At 27.3% G+C, this 19,823-nt stretch overlaps 1 protein-coding gene across 2 annotated transcripts in view; it reads left to right on the forward strand.

Moving 5' to 3' along the window:
• The window catches only part of LOC107455416 (uncharacterized), a 76,009-nt gene that overhangs the window by 18,579 nt on the left and 37,607 nt on the right, over nucleotides 1-19,823 (forward strand). For both annotated transcript variants that reach the window (XM_043042178.3, XM_071187992.2), the window contains 9 exons: nucleotides 5,123-5,203; nucleotides 5,459-5,503; nucleotides 8,398-8,472; nucleotides 12,951-13,037; nucleotides 14,405-14,449; nucleotides 14,834-14,887; nucleotides 15,999-16,052; nucleotides 16,924-16,977; nucleotides 18,816-18,869. In XM_043042178.3, the coding sequence (XP_042898112.2) occupies nucleotides 5,123-5,203; nucleotides 5,459-5,503; nucleotides 8,398-8,472; nucleotides 12,951-13,037; nucleotides 14,405-14,449; nucleotides 14,834-14,887; nucleotides 15,999-16,052; nucleotides 16,924-16,977; nucleotides 18,816-18,869 (549 nt within the window). The remainder of the gene's footprint in view (nucleotides 1-5,122; nucleotides 5,204-5,458; nucleotides 5,504-8,397; nucleotides 8,473-12,950; nucleotides 13,038-14,404; nucleotides 14,450-14,833; nucleotides 14,888-15,998; nucleotides 16,053-16,923; nucleotides 16,978-18,815; nucleotides 18,870-19,823) is intronic.

Consider the following 19,823-nt stretch of genomic DNA (forward strand, 5'->3'; position numbering starts at 1 on the left):
ACATAAATGGCGTTGTAATGCCATTGATACTTCAACGGAATCATCTCAATCGTTTCCCTTCAAACAAGATTGTGCAGATACTACCATAAAAACTCTGGGAATACTGTGGAATAGTAGAAAGGATACTTTTCACTTCAATGTCACAACGGTTTTAAGCTCGAATTACACTAAGCGTGAAGTGCTAAGCCAAATTGCTAAAATCTTCGACCCATTGGGCCTACTTGGTCCTGTTATCTGCAGTGCTAAAATATTCATGCAGCAATTGTGGCTTTTAAAATGTGAATGGAACGAAATGATTCCACCTCACGTCTACCATAAATGGGACAAATTTTTACGATCTCTTTCTTACATAGAAACTTTGCATATCCCAAGATGCATTATGATCCTGGAACTAACGATTATTCGACTTCATGGCTTTGCAGACGCCAGTGAAAAGGCCTACGGTGCCTGCATCTACATACAAACTGTTTCTAATTCCAATGTGCCTTCCAGTCAGCTAATTTGCAGCAAAAGCAGAGTGGCTCCTATTAAGACCATAAGTATCCCCAGACTTGAACTTTCAGCTTGCTTACTATTGTGTCAACTCGTGCATCGAGTTATTTCATCTCTAAAATTTAAATTCGATCAAGTCATCTTGTACTCCGATTCCACGATCGCATTAGCTTGGATCAAGACCTCACCCCATCTTCTTAAGACTTTCGTCAGCAATCGAGTGGTACAGATACAAGAACTGTCCAAAGACTTTCTCTGGAAACACATTGCATCAGAATTTAACCCGGCAGATGCCTTGTCCAGAGGTCAAGATGCCTTTGTTTTTTCTACCAATAAACTTTGGTGGAAAGGCCCTGTGTTCCTGAGTGCGAACATAATTAAAAACAATGAACCTGAACTAGATTTAATTCCTGATTGTGAACCTTTTCAGAAAGAACTGAAACCAGTTCTGCTACTGACTTCAATCACCAACAATGACTTTATTGATGACTTTTTAAATCTTTCAAATAATTACATGAAACTAATAAGAATTTTAGCTTTTATTTTTAGGTTTCTTTTAAATTGTAGAAATGTGAATAAATTTAGGGGTCCTTTCAATGTAAAAGAATTAGATAAAGCCAGAAATGTTATTATAAAACAGGTGCAAGGTGAGTACTTTGTTGCAGATATCTCAGCCTTAAAAAAAGGTAAGCCTGTTCCTGTAAATAGTAAATTGAAATTTTTGAATCCCTTTTTAGATCAGGATGGTTTGCTTAGAGTTGGTGGTCGGTTGACCAATTCTAATTTGAATTATAATTCTGTTCATCAAATAATATTACCTCCTGGTCATAAACTTTCTAAGATTATTTTTTCTTATTTTCATTTTAGAGATTTGTATGTTGGTCCTCAAGGACTATTAAATACAGTACGACAAATTTTTTGGCCAATCAGTGGCAGAAAATTATCTCGTCAAGTTGTGCACGATTGTGTGCAGTGTTTTAAAATAAGGCCAACAGTCTCTTCTCAAATAATGGGTGATCTCCCTCCTGAGAGGGTGATTCCTAGCCCACCCTTCTCGAACGCAGGACTTGACCTGTGTGGTCCATTTTGGATTAAATATCGTAACCAGAGAAAGGGGTTGTATAACAAAGTATATGTAGCTATTTTCATATGCATGGTCACTAAAGCTGTACATTTTGAATTATTGTCTGACTTAACAGCTAGTGCTTTGATAGCTACACTTAAACGGTTTTTTGCCCGCAGAGGTAAAAGTTGTACTATATCTTGTGACAATGCGTCCAATTTTGTTGGCGCTTCGGCGGAGATAAGCAAATTCTTAAAGTCTTTAAATGCTAAAAAAGATAATTTATCTGGTTTCCTTTCATCGGAGCAAGTACTGTGGAAATTTCTACCCCCTCGTTCACCAAATTTTGGTGGATTATGGGAGAGAGGAGTCGGACAATTCAAATATCACCTTAAAAGAACCATTGGTTCTACGAAATTAACAATTGAAGAATTTTTAACTATAACTATTCAAATAGAAGGTATTCTTAATTCCCGTCCTCTTTCTCCTATGTCATCTGATCCAGAAAATTATGAAATTTTAACTCCTGGACATTTTTTAATTGGAAGAGCAATTAATGCACTTCCTGAGCAAAATTTGATTGATTTTAAAGAAAATTTGCTTAACCGATGGCAGAAAACTCAAAAAATTGTTCAAACAATTTGGAAAAATTGGTGTAACTCTTATCTCAGTCATTTACAACAAAGATCAAAATGGTTGTTTCAAAAACAAAATGTAAAACCAGGTATGATGGTTCTGGTAAAAGAAAGCAATTTACCTATATGTAAATGGGTTATAGGACGAATTTCTGAAATTATCACCGGTAAAGATGATAATGTCCGTGTGGTTTTCGTACGCACACCTCATGGAATTTTCAAAAGAAGCATTTCAAATATTGCTGTATTACCAATTGTTAACAATACTTAAATTTATATGTTGAATTCAAAATGTGAAAAAATAATTGTATTAATATTGCTTAAATTTGTATTTTTATTATTATTTCTATTATTGTTGTTATTTTTATGATTATTGAAACATTCAAATGTCAGAATATTTCAATGGGGGCCGGGATGTCCACGCCCTCATTGGCGAGATTGTAATGCGCCAAGCGTAGCTTTCTAGCGTTCTTTTCTCATTCAATAAAAAATTACCAAACGTTACAGTCCATTTGACTCTATTAGCTCCGACAGCATTGTTTTCACTAGATGTCTCCTCATATTTCTACCCTGACATATTGTATCTCTTATTACTATATTAGAACTCGAGTCATTATAGTAATTGCGTTTGATAAATATTTTTTACACCGTTTGACAATTACAATTATTATGATATAAAAGTAGCTGTGTTACCCATAAAAAACAACTGTGAAATGACACTTAAAATCATTCTTAGTTGATCTCATTATAACTTGTGCAGGGGATTAAAACAATTTCTTCATAAAATAAGAGCTTTTTTAATTGTTACCATTTTTTTTGTTTTGATTTTAAGTTTTAAACTAACCATATAACTGAAACCTAGAATAATGTACAACGATTTTATTTAACTGACTATTTTTACTGTAAACAATAAATACTCTATTATCAATGCAAAATTAACTGTTTTGCATGGTTTTTGAGCAAAACTCACTCTTATTGTTTTTCCCAGATTATTTTATTTGTGCAAGGCTCTGTAAAGCAGTGTTTAGGCATGATATAACATGTTCTTTTGTTTTTCTTTTATTTGTTTAGTTATATATATGCGTTTTTTTATATGTTTTTTTTCCTTGCAATAGCAATTTTTTTTAAATGACTATTACAAAAAAAGTAAATCAAATGTACGAATGAATAATTTATCGTTTGCTCATGAAATTTACTTATTTGTGGTGATATCATGTAACTAAATTTGACAGATGATTTAATGTTTATTGTATTAACAATTATATTTTAAATTTATAAATAGGGAAATATACTTCTATCCTTAAATTTTATTCTTAACTTAAATTTTCTTTGGCTTCAAAAAGCACTAATCATTATAAACTGAGACAAATTGTTCAAGTTTAAGCTATTATTATCAAGATTCATTAAAAAGCTTATAAAACAGCAAACTTTAATTTCTAAAACTTTATACATGAAAACTTTTCACATATTATAAAACTCATTATTCCACAATATGTTGTTTTTTCTTGTAAACTGTTTGTTTTTTCCTTCTAACTATTAAATTTTATTTTGAGCTAAAATTTAGCATTGAAAATTCCTTTTTGTAATTTGTACTGCTGAAAAATATATGAAGTTGAATCAAAAATAAAATTCTATGCTTAAAGAATACAAAGATCTTACTGCCTTGAACTATTTCACCTTCCATTTCACCTTAGCTGCACCAACCTGCACAAAACCTGCTCTAATTCACCTTAGCTGCAATACTCAAAATTCTTTTCTTTTTTTTTCCCTTTTAAAAAAAGAGCAAAAAACATTTTTCAAATTTAGCTAACAGAACTGATGCAAGATAAGCATAAATTTCATGAAATTGCACTGGATTTCCTCAAAACCTAATACATATATATATATAAGTGGAAAATTTGTAATTTTAGTTATTAAGTTTGCATTGTTAATTAATTTATATTGTTTTATTTTTCATAAAATAATGTTCAGGTAAACTAAATTTTCAAATAGAACCAAATTATTAAACTATTGCATTAAACAGTTTTAAAATAGTGAAAATATCTGTTCAACGCTTTTTTCGAAACATACTATAGCAACTTACATCACTTAAAAAAAATTATTCGTACTTAAAATATGAAATGCATATTCAGTGGCCGATTCAGCGGGGGGGGGGGGGTCATAGGGTCATGACCCCCAAAATTGAAAAAAAAGATACAAATAATAATTTTTTAATAGTTTACGAAAGAAATAAAATATTTTAAAAATTACTTAAGGGGGCATATACACTGAGGTAGGTCGGAGAAAGCGATTTTTTTCCATCTAATTATGTTCTTCGCTGTTTTAAGAATCATAATCCAAAAGATTAAAACGAAATTCGTCATAGTTTCATTGTAAACATTAATAATAATGAAGTGCGCCTGTTAGTGCAGCAACAGCAGAACGTTCCTTTTCAACTCTTCCATGTCTCGAAACTAGGGCTTAGAGCAACTCAAAATCGAGAACGATTAAATGGACTTGCATTATTAGCATTCACTGAGATATTGATTTGGATGTTGAAAAAATCATTGACTGATTTGGCAAAGTTTCTAAAAAATGCATTACATTTATTATTTAATGATGTTGAATACTTGAATTATTTATGTATTGTTCTATTGTTCATTATGAAAAAAATAAATTAGAAGACTAGCATTAAAAACCCCATTTTTTTTTCAAAATAAGTATTTTAAAGGAAATAATTTAAATGAAAAAAAATTTAGGGCAGGGTGGGGGGGATCTGAGTCTACGACCCCCCCCCCTCCAGGAAAAATTTCTGGATCCGCCCCTGTGCATGTTTAAAAGATTAATGCATATGTTCTGCATTTATTGTTTAATTTGTGTTCAAATGATTACAATGATTTACTCCAAAGACTCATTTAAAAAAAAATTTATGAATTTTCTTTTATATTAATAGAGACCTCGACCTAGCTTTCCTGTTGGAGTACCAGCAATCGGATCCCCAGATCATGTAGTTGTTCCAGTTGTTGGACCACCTGTTAGTATAATTTTATTCTTATTTAAATTACTTGAAAACATTATACATAATTTGTTAAATGCAAAGGAATTATAATAAAATTATTTCAGAATAACATTTGTGCAGTTGGAAAATTTTAATTTTGCTCATTGTATCTCCTTATGGCTTATTTTTCTTTCATTTGTTTAAAATATTTTCATTAATTTAAATGTGAATGAAAATTTAGTTATTGATGTAGTTTTTTGCATTGTTTTGTAACTGAATAAAATATTTCAGGGTGAACATGGAGAACCAGGAACCCCTGGATCACCTGGATATAGAGTAAGAATCATTCTTATTTATTTCATCCTTATTCTTTAACCATTTAATCCATTCTCATTACATTATCTTTAAATCATTTTTATTACATACATCAATTTTTTAATATCACTTTGATATGCTATTTGAATTAACAAAAAGTATCAGGAAACATGAAATTATAATTTTACTAACATATACATAGTTCTAAGTAACTGGCAATTCACAATGTCAAAGTATATTTGACTTCCCTATTTTTCTCTGAAACTCTTTGCTTACAGTTCAAATTTGTGTTCAACTTAGCTTTGTTTTTAATTTCATCAAAATTTTTTATCATTTTACTGAGTAAAGGCTGAGAGATTTTCAGTGCTGTCCTTGACTGTTAAAGCATTGCCTTTATTTCATTGCTGAAATTCTTGACCATCTGTAATAAAGTTTTTAGTGCAACTGGATAGCAATAAACTATTCTATAGTGTACAACAGTCCAAACCCCTTGCTTATTGATGAAACGAAAACTCTGTAATTTTACTTCTGCCTACACCTTCCCCACCTGTCTTGCATTCAACCAATTACCCCTTGCCACAACTCAATCATGCAATTTCTGCATGTGCAATAAAAAAAAGGGAAGGATTCTCTTTTTGCTTTTATAGTTTAGAGTTTGTTTGACTAAATAAAAAAAAATCAAAATTGATACATTGAAATTCCTTATATGTGATAATATATTATCCGTAATCACGTTGAACTTATAGATAGTTGCAGTTGCAAACATTGGTATTAGAGCACTTGGTATCTTTTAAAATTTTTATCACAATACATATTTTATGCTTCATGCTAATATTTCATATTGTACTGTATTGTACGCATCTCTCAGCTTTGATGAGTTAATATTTGATTTCTATTGTTTAAACTTTTGTCATAAAAAGCTACAGAAACAAAATACTTTTCTAATGGGAAAATAAATTTATATTACATTAAAAAGGAAAGAAAAACAAAGAAAACTCCTCTGTGGAAACAAATAATTAGTAAATAAAAATTTATAGGACAATATTTTTTTTTTTGACATTTAAATTGATCTAAATAAATTTTTATTAAAAATGTATTCAACTCTCCTTATCAAAAAAAAATCATGTTGTTATTCTTTTTAATAATAAAGTGTTTCTTACAATTTAAGTTGAAGAAAAATTCTAGCTAAATAAAAATTCCATTTAATTTTAGTCATAATTTTTCTTATTTAACAAAAACGCTTACTTTACTTTTTTGTTGAATCTATGGTACAACTAATAAAACAAAATTTAAAATTGTTGATGCTGAAATTTTTTAAGAAGAACATTTTTATTCCATATAAAGAAATCTTAACTAACAAATTGTTAATTAATAATGTATATTATAGTCAATATGTTTTAATGAAAGTATTTAAAAATACATAAATCATACAAGCCTTGGAAAATAATATTATATAGTCATACCATAATATTTAAATATTTAGTATAATTAAACATTCTCCAAGAACCTGTTACCCTCATTTCTTTTTGAAATAAATAAAATGTTTTATGTGTGTATTTCATAGAATTCATCAATATTTCACTAGAATATTTCATAGAAACAATATTTAAAATTACAAAAAATATGAAGTATAAAGACACTAAAATATGAAAGAATATGTTTTTAGTGAATTTAAAAATAAAAAAAAACAATGATGTTTACCTTTTCTACAGGCCCATATTAGCAGGCTAAAAATCTCATTTTCTTCGTAAATTTTATTTTAAAATATTAGTAAATATTATATATTATTAAAAACGAAATAATCTTAATTATCAGCTTAATTTTTTGCTGATTCCTTTTCTTAATATTTTCCTAAAACTTATTTATAATACAAAAAGAAGTATTCTTTTTCACTTCTTTTATATTTATGTATTTTTATTTTTGTAAGAAGCAAGAAAAGCTTAGTATAAATGAAAGTAACTGCTTATCTGAAGTCTTTCACGAATTACACATGTATGCAAAAATGAAAATTTTAAAGTCAATGATTGTTATCAGATGCACTTATACAAGTGTATTGACATAAAGAAGGTAAAACATGCATTTATTTGGGTCATAGTGTGGTTTTTACTTCACGTGCATTAAACTTACTAAGGTTAAGAATTTTAAAAATGACAGGCCCCAAAATATATTATCAATAAGAATATACATTATAGCAGATAACACAGCAAAAATCCTGTAGAAGTGACAATACTGGCTGACTGAAATGATTTCGGTATCCTTTCTTTTTACTTCTTAGAGTATTTTGTGGAAAGTAAGTTACATTAAGACAAGATGTGAAGGTCTCTATAAAGATTTCATCAGAACTTCAAAGAAATATATATTTCTCAGTGAATTTGGAAACAGGAGGCTGGAAAAATATCTTTCTAAGTTGATTAATAGTTTATCATGTTAAAGGCATATTGAAAAATGGAGATAATTTCATTGAAGCTAAATTTTTTATTTAAGGTCATACATGCAAGACATTCAAAGATTTTTCATAAACATTTAAAAAAATTTTAACACTGACAATATTTTTTTAAAAATCTTTTTGATAGTTTCAAAAGTTCAACGGCTAAAAATTAAGCATTAGCAAATTAAGCATCAACTGCAAAAAGTTATTAGCATTACTAAATAATAAATAATTCTTATTTAGAACAACTGCTTTATTATAAAATATTTTAGTTTTCATTTTTATTTATAGTATAAAATGTATGCTTTATGATTTATAGCATTTTCAATGTTCATTTGTTATTAATTTTATATTTTAAAGAAAATAATATTTGTTTCTGTTGTGTTTATTTGTACATTTTTTCAATTTAAGTTTATCAAAAAGGTACTGTTAAATTTTTAACTTTGAAAAAAAAACAACTCAATTAACTTGCCTTTTATATTAACAGGGAACCCCCGGCCAACCTGGTTCACATGGCACCCCTGGTGAACCAGGGCCTCCTGGGCCACCTGGTAATGCTGGAGTAAGTTTTCTTATTTTTACCCTATTAAAATTTTCAATGCTCTTTTTCTTTTTTAAAAAATGAAAATTTTAAAATAATATATGATATTCACTTGTTCTCCATGCAGTGCCTAAAGGTAAGTCACCTGATAAGTAAACTATTTTCCTCTTCAAACTTAGCGAAATTCTCTCATTTTTTCAGAAAAGATGTGATATTAACATTGACTTTTAAAATAAGCCCTAGTAAAGTAAAATCTGGCGCCCGGTGGCTGAGTGGTAGCGCTTTGGGCTTCCATGCCACAGGTCCTGGGTTTGATCCTCGGGCCGGGCAAGGTTGACTCAGCCTTTCATCCCTTCTGTGGGTCAATAAATGAGTACCAAGCATGCTTGGGAACTAAACACTGGAGGTTCCGCATTCGGTTGACCTCCTGACCGGAACATCTTCTCCCACACGCCAGAGCCTATGGCCGAGAAAACTGAGATGGGCACAGTAGGCCTTGGCTTTCTAGGGGCTGTCGCGTGACTGAGTTTAGTTGAGTAAAATTGAATGTCTAATAACCAAATTGAGTTAGGATATGTTGCTCTTCTCAACTGTCTAAACTAACATGCTAATGCACTAGAGAGCTTAGAGTAGAAGAGAGATACAAAGAGAGGAACTACTTTTGATTGGTCGAAAGGAAAAATTAACAGCTGGTGGCTGCTTTTAAAAATAATCCCCTATTCTAATAACAGGAAGTGGAAATTGTTCACTGTAAGAAATTATATTGTGAAAAAAACATAGGTACTTACAAACTTAAATACTTACTTTTTTTTTCAATAAGTAACTTCATAGTTTTTCTAATAAATAACGTAATAGTAAATAAAAAATTGTTGCAAAAAAACAGAACAAAAAATCAATGACTAATTCGTTGTTTGAATTTGTTTTTAATGTTTTATAGTTTCATGCACTTAATATCATATTTAACTTGCTGTAGAATGAACAAACTGATTGAATAATTATTTAATATCTTTAGACTAATGTTTCAATCTACTATAAACAATATATCTATCTAAATTATTAATTAAGATGAAACCTCTTTAATCAAATTACAAGAAGTGGATAGTTTGATGGTATTTTTTTACTTTTTGGTGCCATGTAGTGTTTGCTGTTTAATGTTTGGTTAAAAAAACTTGCAGTGTTATGTTAAGTTCGTTTTTAAGTTTTAGTTGTTGATTATAGTTTTGTGTAATAAGCATGCATTTCAGAGGGAACATAAAAAAATATTTATAAAAAAAAATACGAAAATTTTTTCTTAAATATATTTTTTTAATTTATTTCTTAATAATGTTTTAATAGTTTATATATTACACTTTTTATTACTTTTGATTATTTCTAAAATTAAAATTCTTTCAATGTCCTATTTTTTCTTACAATAACTTTAAGTATGTGTTAAATTCTTTGTTTTACTTAAAGTATCACGCCTACCGGCATAATACTTAAGTAAAAGGGTAGGGGTTAGGGAACTGGCCTTGCATCAGAAAGGTTCTGGGTTCGAATCCCGGGCAAGACATTGATGTTCTTTCCTTCTCTGTACTATCTCTCCTTACTGTGGGAGCAACGTTGATCCACCTAATATGGTGCTCTTGAAAGAGTGGCTAACAAATCTGCCTTTCAAATGCCTGTATGACGAAAGGTCATTCTCCAGGTGGGCATTGGAGAAAAAAGTTAAGTGTCATGAAAATTTTTTGTGATATTACTTGACCCTGATTATATTGATCCTTTTTTTTTATAGTTAATATTACTTAAATATTAAGGCTGTTTTATGAAGCTTCAGTCGTCATATGAAATTATGTTTTTTTTTTTAATAATATGCTATTTTTTTAACTACTGTGAGTTTGCAACAGTTAGTCATTGCTGTTAAAAAAAGTTTAGCCTATCTAAAGCCAATACTGTCTATGTTTATTCTGAAAATAGCACAAAATGTTAACCTGTAGAAAAGTCACAGTTTTGTAAAAATAAAAAGCATTGGTGACCTAATTTTTTGATAATTTTCTTCCAAGTAGGAAAATGTTACAAAATTTGCAATTTTTAAAAATTTAATAACTTTTAAGTACTTTAAATTATTTGTCCATCCTAAAGTCAGAGCAAGAGGTTTTAGAATGGAAAAATATCTTATATAGTTTGAAATTATCTCTTAGCTTTGAGTGTCAAGCACTTAAACTGTGACTTTTTTATTGTCCTTCACAACAGAGCTCCAAAAAAAAAAAATTTTTTTTTACTTCTAAGCATTGTAGGTTTTTTTCCTTTTGGGGAAGTTTAAAATCAACAATAAAAATTATATAAGAGTTTCCATGCATTTGGGAAGTTTCTCATAGTAAAAAATATAATAATAGTAAAAACATACCTTTGTCTTTTACACCTGGCATTTTTCATCTAATGTTGTTTGAATAAGGTTGATTTCTAAAATAGTTTCTGTCAGTAAAGTTTTTGAAAATGTGATACATTGTTCAAATTGGTACAAATGTCATACAATTATTGAATCAATATATACTTTTATATCCCTCAGTTTTATTTATTTCATACTCTATTATTAATTAGTGATTTTCCCTTAAACTGTTTTAAAACAGAAAAGTAGTATGAATAATGAGGCATATGGTTTTCACTCTCTCATGTATGTTTTGAATTCACTTTTTTCTGAATAAATAGATCAGAAAGCTCTCTATATATGAAGGTTATATTAATCAGTATTCAATAAAATATGCTCCCCAAATGAAATTTAAGAACAAGTTTTAATGTTTAAGTAATAATTTTAAGTTTTTCATTTATTTAATTCTATGAGTCACTCATAAAGCAAAATAAATATTAGAAAACAAGACTTTATAATTTTTTTAAAAAAAATAGCAGCATTTTTCAAGCAACTTTTTTTTGTCTTATTTAATTTGAATTTTCTTCTATATTTAGTATAATAAAAGAAAGCTGATCACAGTTGTGCCATGGAAATGAGAATTGCTTATTTTTGGTTTAGTGTACAGCAATCTTCCTTTAGCAAAATTTAACTGCTGTGCATTCATTCTGACCTATTATCAGCAATCTTATTAAGTCAGACTCTCTACAATGCACAAGATACTTAAAGAAATGCTTCAGTTCTTTAATTCTGTTGAGCCCAAAAAATGCATATTTTCTTATAAGACCATACTTGCATCGAAAGAAAAATAAAACAGATTAGGACTGATTTAATATACCTAGTTTAATTTAAAACTAGATAAAGCAGATTTAAACTCATCAATTTAACCAGACACAAATATAAATTTTTAAAAAAACACTTTTATTCTATAAATTAACAACTTTAAAACTGTGTTTTTTATCTAGAAAATGCAAAAACTTCTAAGTTGTTTGTGAGACAGATCATTATTTGAAAAAAGTAAAGATATTCAAATTATTTAACTGATTCCATTTTAACTTTTATTTAAAGCACTTAAACTGAATAAAAAGTTATTTAAAAAATGAAATGCAATGTATTTTTGCTTCATAATTTATTGTTGCGAAAATCAGAAAGACCTTTTATAATGTTTCCCTATTAAAAGCATTTCTGTAGTATTCTTTTTAGTTTTTCTTTTTTAAAAAGAATAAAGATCTTTAAATGTTTAATACTATCATATTTTATACAAAATAAGAAGTTTATTTTTTCTTGCTGAATCAATGAATTGTTATTGAAAAAATTAAATAAATTAAAAACACCTTACTCTCAATACAGTGATTTTTAAGGGGTGACAGTTGATTTTTAAGGTGGAAAAATCTTTATTTTTCATTAGTATTTTTCTTTAACTCATACACAATTTAGATTACAAAGTTGTCAGTGCATTAACTCCTCGAGCATTAGTTTTTTTTTTAACTTTACAAGAGTAGCTCTCCTACTTCAAAAAACTAGATTTTTTTTATGTTTTTCAATGGGAAAATGTAGTGTGTTGCAGTAAAACTTCAGTATAGTTTTTCCAGCTCAATATAGAAGACATTTTCCCTAAGAATCTGTAATGTGTCCTTTATTCTTCTATTGACATCTTTTTAAACACTTTGTTACATACAAGCTATTTTAAAACATAATTTTGTTAGATTTGTAGTATTAAAAACCCACTTGAATATTAGCATAGGTATTTATTTAGTTTTTATTACTAATTTAAATTGAAATGGTGTTTATCATGGAGACACTGAATGCTGAGTAGATTTTTTATCTACTGTAGTTTTTTATCTAGATAGTAGATTTTTTTATCCACTGTTTCGTATTTTTCAAATGTTCTCTACATTTAAGGTGCTAAGTGCTCTCTTTGGATGTAACTAATTAATATAGTGTTACTAATTAATATAGTGTTTACTAATTAATATAGTGTTACTAATAATATTTGTGTTAAATAATTAAATTATAAGAAAATGTTAACAATAATGTTATAAAAGTTTTTATATCGCTTTTGTCATAACCCACCCTAAATCTGCTTTAAAAAATAACTTAAATTTATATTTTTCAGTGGAATAATTGGTTTAATCATTTGTCTGCTCAAAGTGGTGATAAAGGGCCTGCTCCAGATGCTTTTCATTTCATGCAAGCTCAAGTTGTAAGTATTTTATTTCTTTTATAAAGTTGAACATCAAAAAAAAAAATTATCAATCAATTGTATTTATTATTTTTTTAATTATTATCATATTTCAAATGTAATTTATTTTATATTTTAACCAAATATCTGAAAAGTAAATATAATTACCTCAGTTTTTCCAGTTTATAATTATTAGTTAGCATTTTTAATTAGGTAATGAGTAAATAATAATTGTTATAAATTGGCATGCTTACATTTTAGCATCCATTCTTGCTTTAGTTTTGCAACATTTTTGTGAAAAGCCTTGTTTTTAAATTATGTCTGAAAGATTTATTATAAAAGAGCAAATGAGTTCTCTATTTAGAAGAAAATATTTCTGTATTTCTTTTTGTTAGTTTATAATGTTAGTGTAAAATAACATCTCTCTTTATAGTGTAAAGTAATATCTCTCTTTATAGAATTCACTTATTTTTTTATTAATATTGATTTAAGTTTCTGTTCTTATTCTACTGCAACTTATTTATAAAACAGAGCTTCTGGAATCAATGAATGATGTTTTGATGCGTGTATAATGTTTTTATTATTATTATTTTTATTATTATTATTACTGTAAAAATCTGACTATTTAAAATTCAACTAATCAAAAAAACTTCAAGTAATGGAAAGTTTTCAAAAATGTGTTAAAAAATATTTGCAAAACTTTCAACATTTGCTTCAAAATGCATAATTTTTTTCCCATTTATTGTACTCTACAAAATTTGATTAACTAAGATTTTTCGTAAATGTCATTATTTTTTGTTCTTAAAATTTTTTTGTTGCAAAAAATTTAAATAAAAACTTCGAAAAGCTCTCTCTCTATATTTTCTCTTATAGCTGCAGCTTTCTTTACTGCAAACTGTATTGCCCTCTAAAAAATTACAAAAGACATAAAATAATTTAATAATTTTGTATTATGCTTACACCAAACCTACAAATGTTTACAGAAAGTGGAAAAGAAAAACAATTTTTATAATACCAGAAGTTACAGAGGATAGTATTGAAATTAAATTCTTTCTTTTCAATAGAATGTTTCAATAGAGTGTTCAATAGGAAAAAAGTTATTAAAATTGTAGTTTATAGTGTTTTGATTTTGCCAGTTCAAAATTACTTAGAAAGAAATTCATTACTGTATAATCATTGTAACTTTGCTGTAAAGTAAATCAATAACCAAAATAATGACTATTTATTGGATTCATTTAAATGTAGTGTTTAATAATTTTCTTTAATATCTTTGTCTGATATTTTGAAATATTTTTCTTGATTTTTTAATTCATGAATATTTTTAAAATGTATCTCTTACATGTTTTAATTACCTAAAATATACTATTTAACTACTTTTCTTTTCCCAGGGACCTGTTGGACCCCGAGGTACTCCTGGGCCACCTGGACAGCCAGTAAGTATTTGCTAGGCGTGCATTTCATGTATATTTTTATTAAACATGCATATTTGTTAAGCATACATTTTTATTGATCAAGTTTAAAGTTCTTATAAATACTTACTACTTCATATTTTTTTTAAAAATTCATCTTTTTTTGCGACAAATAACTTTCACTCACTTTTGAATTAAATTTGTCAGAAAATTTTTGAATTAAATTTGTCAATTCAAAAAAATGTATGTTATAATTATATAAGAAAGCACTGTGAAGATGTTTAAAAATCAGTTTATAAGTACAAAAATACCCAGATCTCCTGTCTCCCTCTTTCACATTTTACCATAAGTTCTGTGTAAATCCTTATAACATATTATTTTAGCAATGTTAAAATAAATTTCTTTCAGGGTCCTCAAGGCTTTCAAGGAATTCGTGGGGAATCAGGTGACTCTGGACAAGCTGTAAGTAACTAGATCACATCACTTTATTCTTATATTATTTTGGTTATTATCAAATATTTAATTGACTGATAATTTATCTCTTTATTTTAAATTTTTAAAAAAAAATATGTAAAAGTTAAGCAAGACAATTAATATTCGTCTTTTATATTAATCTATTAGAGTGAAATACTATTATATTAAAATACTGTTAATTTATGTTATAATATAAATTTTGTTAAATCATTACAAGTTTTGAATTTAAAATCTATTTTTTGAATTAAATTTACTTTCAATTTCCTTATTGTTTCAATTTTAATTCATGACAATTGATTGAACATTTACTACTTGGGATAAATGTTTGAAAGAATTTTAAATGTAAGTGCTATGCTTATTCTTAGAATTTAATCCGCTAAATTTGTTTACTAGAGATATGAAATATATATGTGTCATAGTCTATACTTTCTGGTTATCTTAAGAGTGCCAAAATTTGAAATAATTTTGTGAACTTCCAGTCTACTTAGTTTATGGATTTTGATTCAAAAGTCACAACTGGCAATACTACCTTATGACTTTTGCACCAAATATAGTACTATTGCATGATCTACTTAGAAGCAAGTTAAATTTATAACATGCTGATTAAATTATTATTACATATGGGTACTTAATATAGCAATCAACTTGGAAAGGGCCAACTTAACAGATTTTGATATATCTTTTCTATATCCGTTTTTACCCTTTGTGGTCCACTGATTAATAGTACTGAACATCTCATTAAGGTTGAATAGATTTGGTTAAAATCTGTCCCGTTCGACTGGGCAGTTTGTTGTCATATTTATGTGAATTTATTATCATTTTTAAGGGATTTATTTGGTTTTTAAATTAAAATATAAATTTACTATTTTGTCAATGTGTTTGTTATTTGCACTTTGATCAAAGCAGTGTACTAGAAAGAGTAAAACTCTGGAAAAAAATTGCTTTGATACTAGTACTATTTATACTTTTCATTGTATATTCTACTATTAATCCATATAAAAATTACAACTAGCCCTAATTATATATTTATGTATAACTCTTTTTAACTTTATTTTCAATTTATTTACACATTATGTAATTTTTAATTAAATATTATTAGGGCTCACCTGGCACACCTGGACCAAGAGGACTACCAGGATTGCCTGGAAAAGACGTAAATATTTTTCTTTTCATTGATTAATTTTTGCCATTATGTAATACTCAATGTAATGACATCTGAAGATCAAAAGGAATAACAGTTTATGTCCCTTTCTCACAAAAATGACAATTGGATTGCAATCTGCTTCTTGAAGATTATTGAGTTTTAATTGGGATTGATTGGGGAGAATTTTTGAGGAAAACATCAACATCAAAATTTGTAAATTTTGTTTTCCAATTTCTAGGAGATGTAAATAATTACTTGTGACATTCGTATATATTTTTATTTTTATGATGTCAATCGTAATCAAATTTGTCTTTACTTTTGAAGATTTCAAATCTATGCTTATAATTATTTACAAAAGTTTCTTATGTTAATAAACTTTTTTAATTGATTGTTTTGGACTAAAACAGTTTAAGATTGTTTGCAAACAATTTAGTATTTGACTGAAAATGAAATCTAATCATAGCAACAACAAATTACTTTATATTGGTAATTTGTTCTCATTTTATATAATTACGCATTATTTTATGTTACAATTATTTTTTTATACTTAATAGGATTTCAACACACTAAACAACTGATACACAATTTTTATGTTTATTGTATTCATGTTGCTGGATTTTAATACATATTTAATAAAAAGTAATATATTTTCCTTTGTCTTGTTTATTCATGAATATAATATACTATTCAAGATTCAGACTATTTTTCTATTATAAATTGAATAGCTTAGATTATGACTTTTAACAATTAATTTTGATCTTTGGTGCAAATATTAGAGCATAATAGATGTCCTAATTACCAAACTTTATTTTTGTATAGTTATTTAATGATCAATTTTGCTAATGTTTGAAAATGATCTGATTATATTTTTTTCAAATAGGGAGAATCAGGAGAAGATGGACGTCCTGGACCACCAGGCCCTCCTGGACCTGCAGTAAGACCAATTTATTTTCTTTCCATGATATTTTGCTTTTAAAACACATCAACCATATTGATAAATTTGTTTGCGTGTCTACATTATTATGAAAAAGTTTTAGTTAAAAATTTAATTTAATTTTTTTTGTTAATTTCTAATCTATATTTTTTCTTAAACTTATTTTTTTAATAGTAGGGAACCGATTATCCGGAACGATCGGGACCATCGCTATTCCGGATAACTGATTTTTCCGGTTTTCTGAATCACTACAAAAAGCCATTTTTTTTTATTGTTAAACCCAACTAAAAAAAAAATTATGGAAATAATCTTAAAAAGAAGAAAAAACGATGAAGTAATACACTAATGATTATTTCCAAAGTGATGGTAAGGTAAACATCTTTCAAAAAAGAAAGAAAAATCCTAAAATCTTATGAGGAAAAAAAATATTTTTTAAAAAACTGGCGGGAAAATTTCTCGAATTTCGTTCCGGTTTTTTGGTTTTCCGGTTTTCTGATTTCCGGATAACAGGTTCTGTACTGTAATCACTTCTAAAAACAGAAATAAATTTAATTCTGCAAATTTATTTGCATGGTTTTTATTTTTTTATTATTCATGTAGAAAAGGTGTTTCTGATATCAAGCAATTTGAAATTCCATTTAATTTTTTTATATTTATTTAAAAAAAAAAAGCTTTTCTCTTAGGTTGACAAATGCTGTTAGTACATTTTTTTTACAGTTTAAAAAAACAAAAACCCAAAACTCTTTCTGCTTGCTACAGCGTGTCTGTTTTAGAACTTTTCGCATTTGTAATCCCTTGAAGAAAAAGAAACAAATGTTTAATATAATTCTACCCTTCTTCAAATCAAGTTCATGACCACAAAATTTTCATGTATAGATTATGAGGGTGAGGTATGTTATTATACTGTCTTGAGTACAGGAAAATAATTATTACGCAAAATAAAAAATAACTGCTAACTTTAATATCACTTGCACGATTCAGTTTAAATTTGACAGTTGAATGCTGGGATTTTTTCTGAGCATACACGTTCTCACTACTAATAATTTTTTTATGGAAAAGTTAAAATACAGTGTTTTTGAGTGTATCCCAAACCATTGATGTCTCAATAGCAAGTATTGCAGTGATTTGCTCTTTGCCTGTGCTACATCATAGTCATTTATGACAAGCATATAGAATGTGTCATTAACTGTTTATGTGTAGTTACTTATAAAATTTTCAGAAACTTTTTAAATTCTGTAGTTTTAAAAAATCTAACTTTATATCATATAACTCAGTAATTATCACCCTGTATTGTGACCCAAACACCTTATCACACTTTTTCCCAATTTCAAATTTTAATTATCTTTATTTTATATGCTTAATTAGAACAAAGAGATATTAACTTTTTGCTTATGAATTACTAATAATATAATTACTAATAATATGAATAACTTTTTATAATGATATTTGAATAAAAATCAAATATTTGTTCTCATTTTCCTATTGCGGTCGCAAAACTCCATCTAGGTAAGTAATAATGTTGGTCGTTCTAGTATCAATATACAACAGATATAGTACAACTTGTCTCTTAGCATTAAAGTAGCTAGAGATTAGTACAATATACTCAAACAAAACCATAATTAGTCTAATATTCTCTCTAAATTCATTTTTTGAAATAAATTTTAAATATGTTACTATGTCTAAATTGATAAAAAGAAGTATAGGATTTTTTTTCTTTAAATAAAACTATCACTTGTCTTTTTAAATGTAATACGATCTTGAGAAATATAAATGAACCCAAACTAATTATTTATCCAAGTGTATAGTTCTCTTTTTTAATGAGTTTCTTTTATATTTAGGGTTCTAGAGGTACACCTGGACTTCCAGGACTACCAGGAGCCAAAGGACATAGAGTAAGAAATTGTCTCTAGTATTTGTTTTAAAAAGGTTTTTAGACAATTGTTTTTTATTTCAGCAATTTTCAGTGAATGTAATATTTACCATAGATAAATATCATCTATTTTTAAAACTCAATTTTTTATTCTACTGAAGATATTTCTTCATTAAAACTATTTCAAGTTTGATTTATCCAAATAAAAATTTTATGATGAAGAATTCTCTACATTGTGATTCATTAGTTGGTAGTCATGTTAGTATCTAATTAATAAATAATCAAAATTTGTTAAATTTATCAAAGTTTCAAAAAAGGGTTAAAAAAAAGACAATTTTGTCTTTCTTACTTTTTTTCTAACTTTTGCAATTTTACAGTTTTTTTTAATCCTGTGCTTTGCAAGGAATTTTTCATGTATACACAGTGACTAAATAAATATATCACATTACTTACATTTTCCATGAGGCACATTTTAAAATACATAAAAACCTTTTAAATAAAATTTTAAACAATTAATTATTGATGATTAAGATCAGGTGGTAGTTTAAATTTTTCCAAATAGTTTATTGATTATTCACTAATTTATTTATGTACAGTCATAAAGTTTGTCACTTTAATTGAAGTTTTTATGTTCAATTGGCTATGATTCTAAAATTATTAAATTGATTTAAATTTGTAAAAGAAATTGTGAGTACTGTTATTTCTAATTTTATAATAATTCAATAATTTATCTTAATAAAATAATAAACATATTTTTTTTTAATTTCACTCTGGTTCTTGTTTTAAGCTTTGCTACTTAAGGTTTTCTTATTTAAAGTACTAACTGTTATGCAATATAATTAATTATTAGTTTTATTTATCCGAACCTTTATGGTGCTAAGATATTTAAAAAAATTTCAGAAGTTAAATTTAGTGATTAATATTATATGGTGCTACATTTCATTATTATGTTTCTAAAATTATTAAACAAGCAATA

This window comes from Parasteatoda tepidariorum, chromosome 12, assembly GCF_982258835.1.
Source record: "Parasteatoda tepidariorum strain Cologne lab strain chromosome 12, Ptep-v5.0, whole genome shotgun sequence".
Lineage (NCBI taxonomy): Eukaryota > Metazoa > Arthropoda > Arachnida > Araneae > Theridiidae > Parasteatoda > Parasteatoda tepidariorum.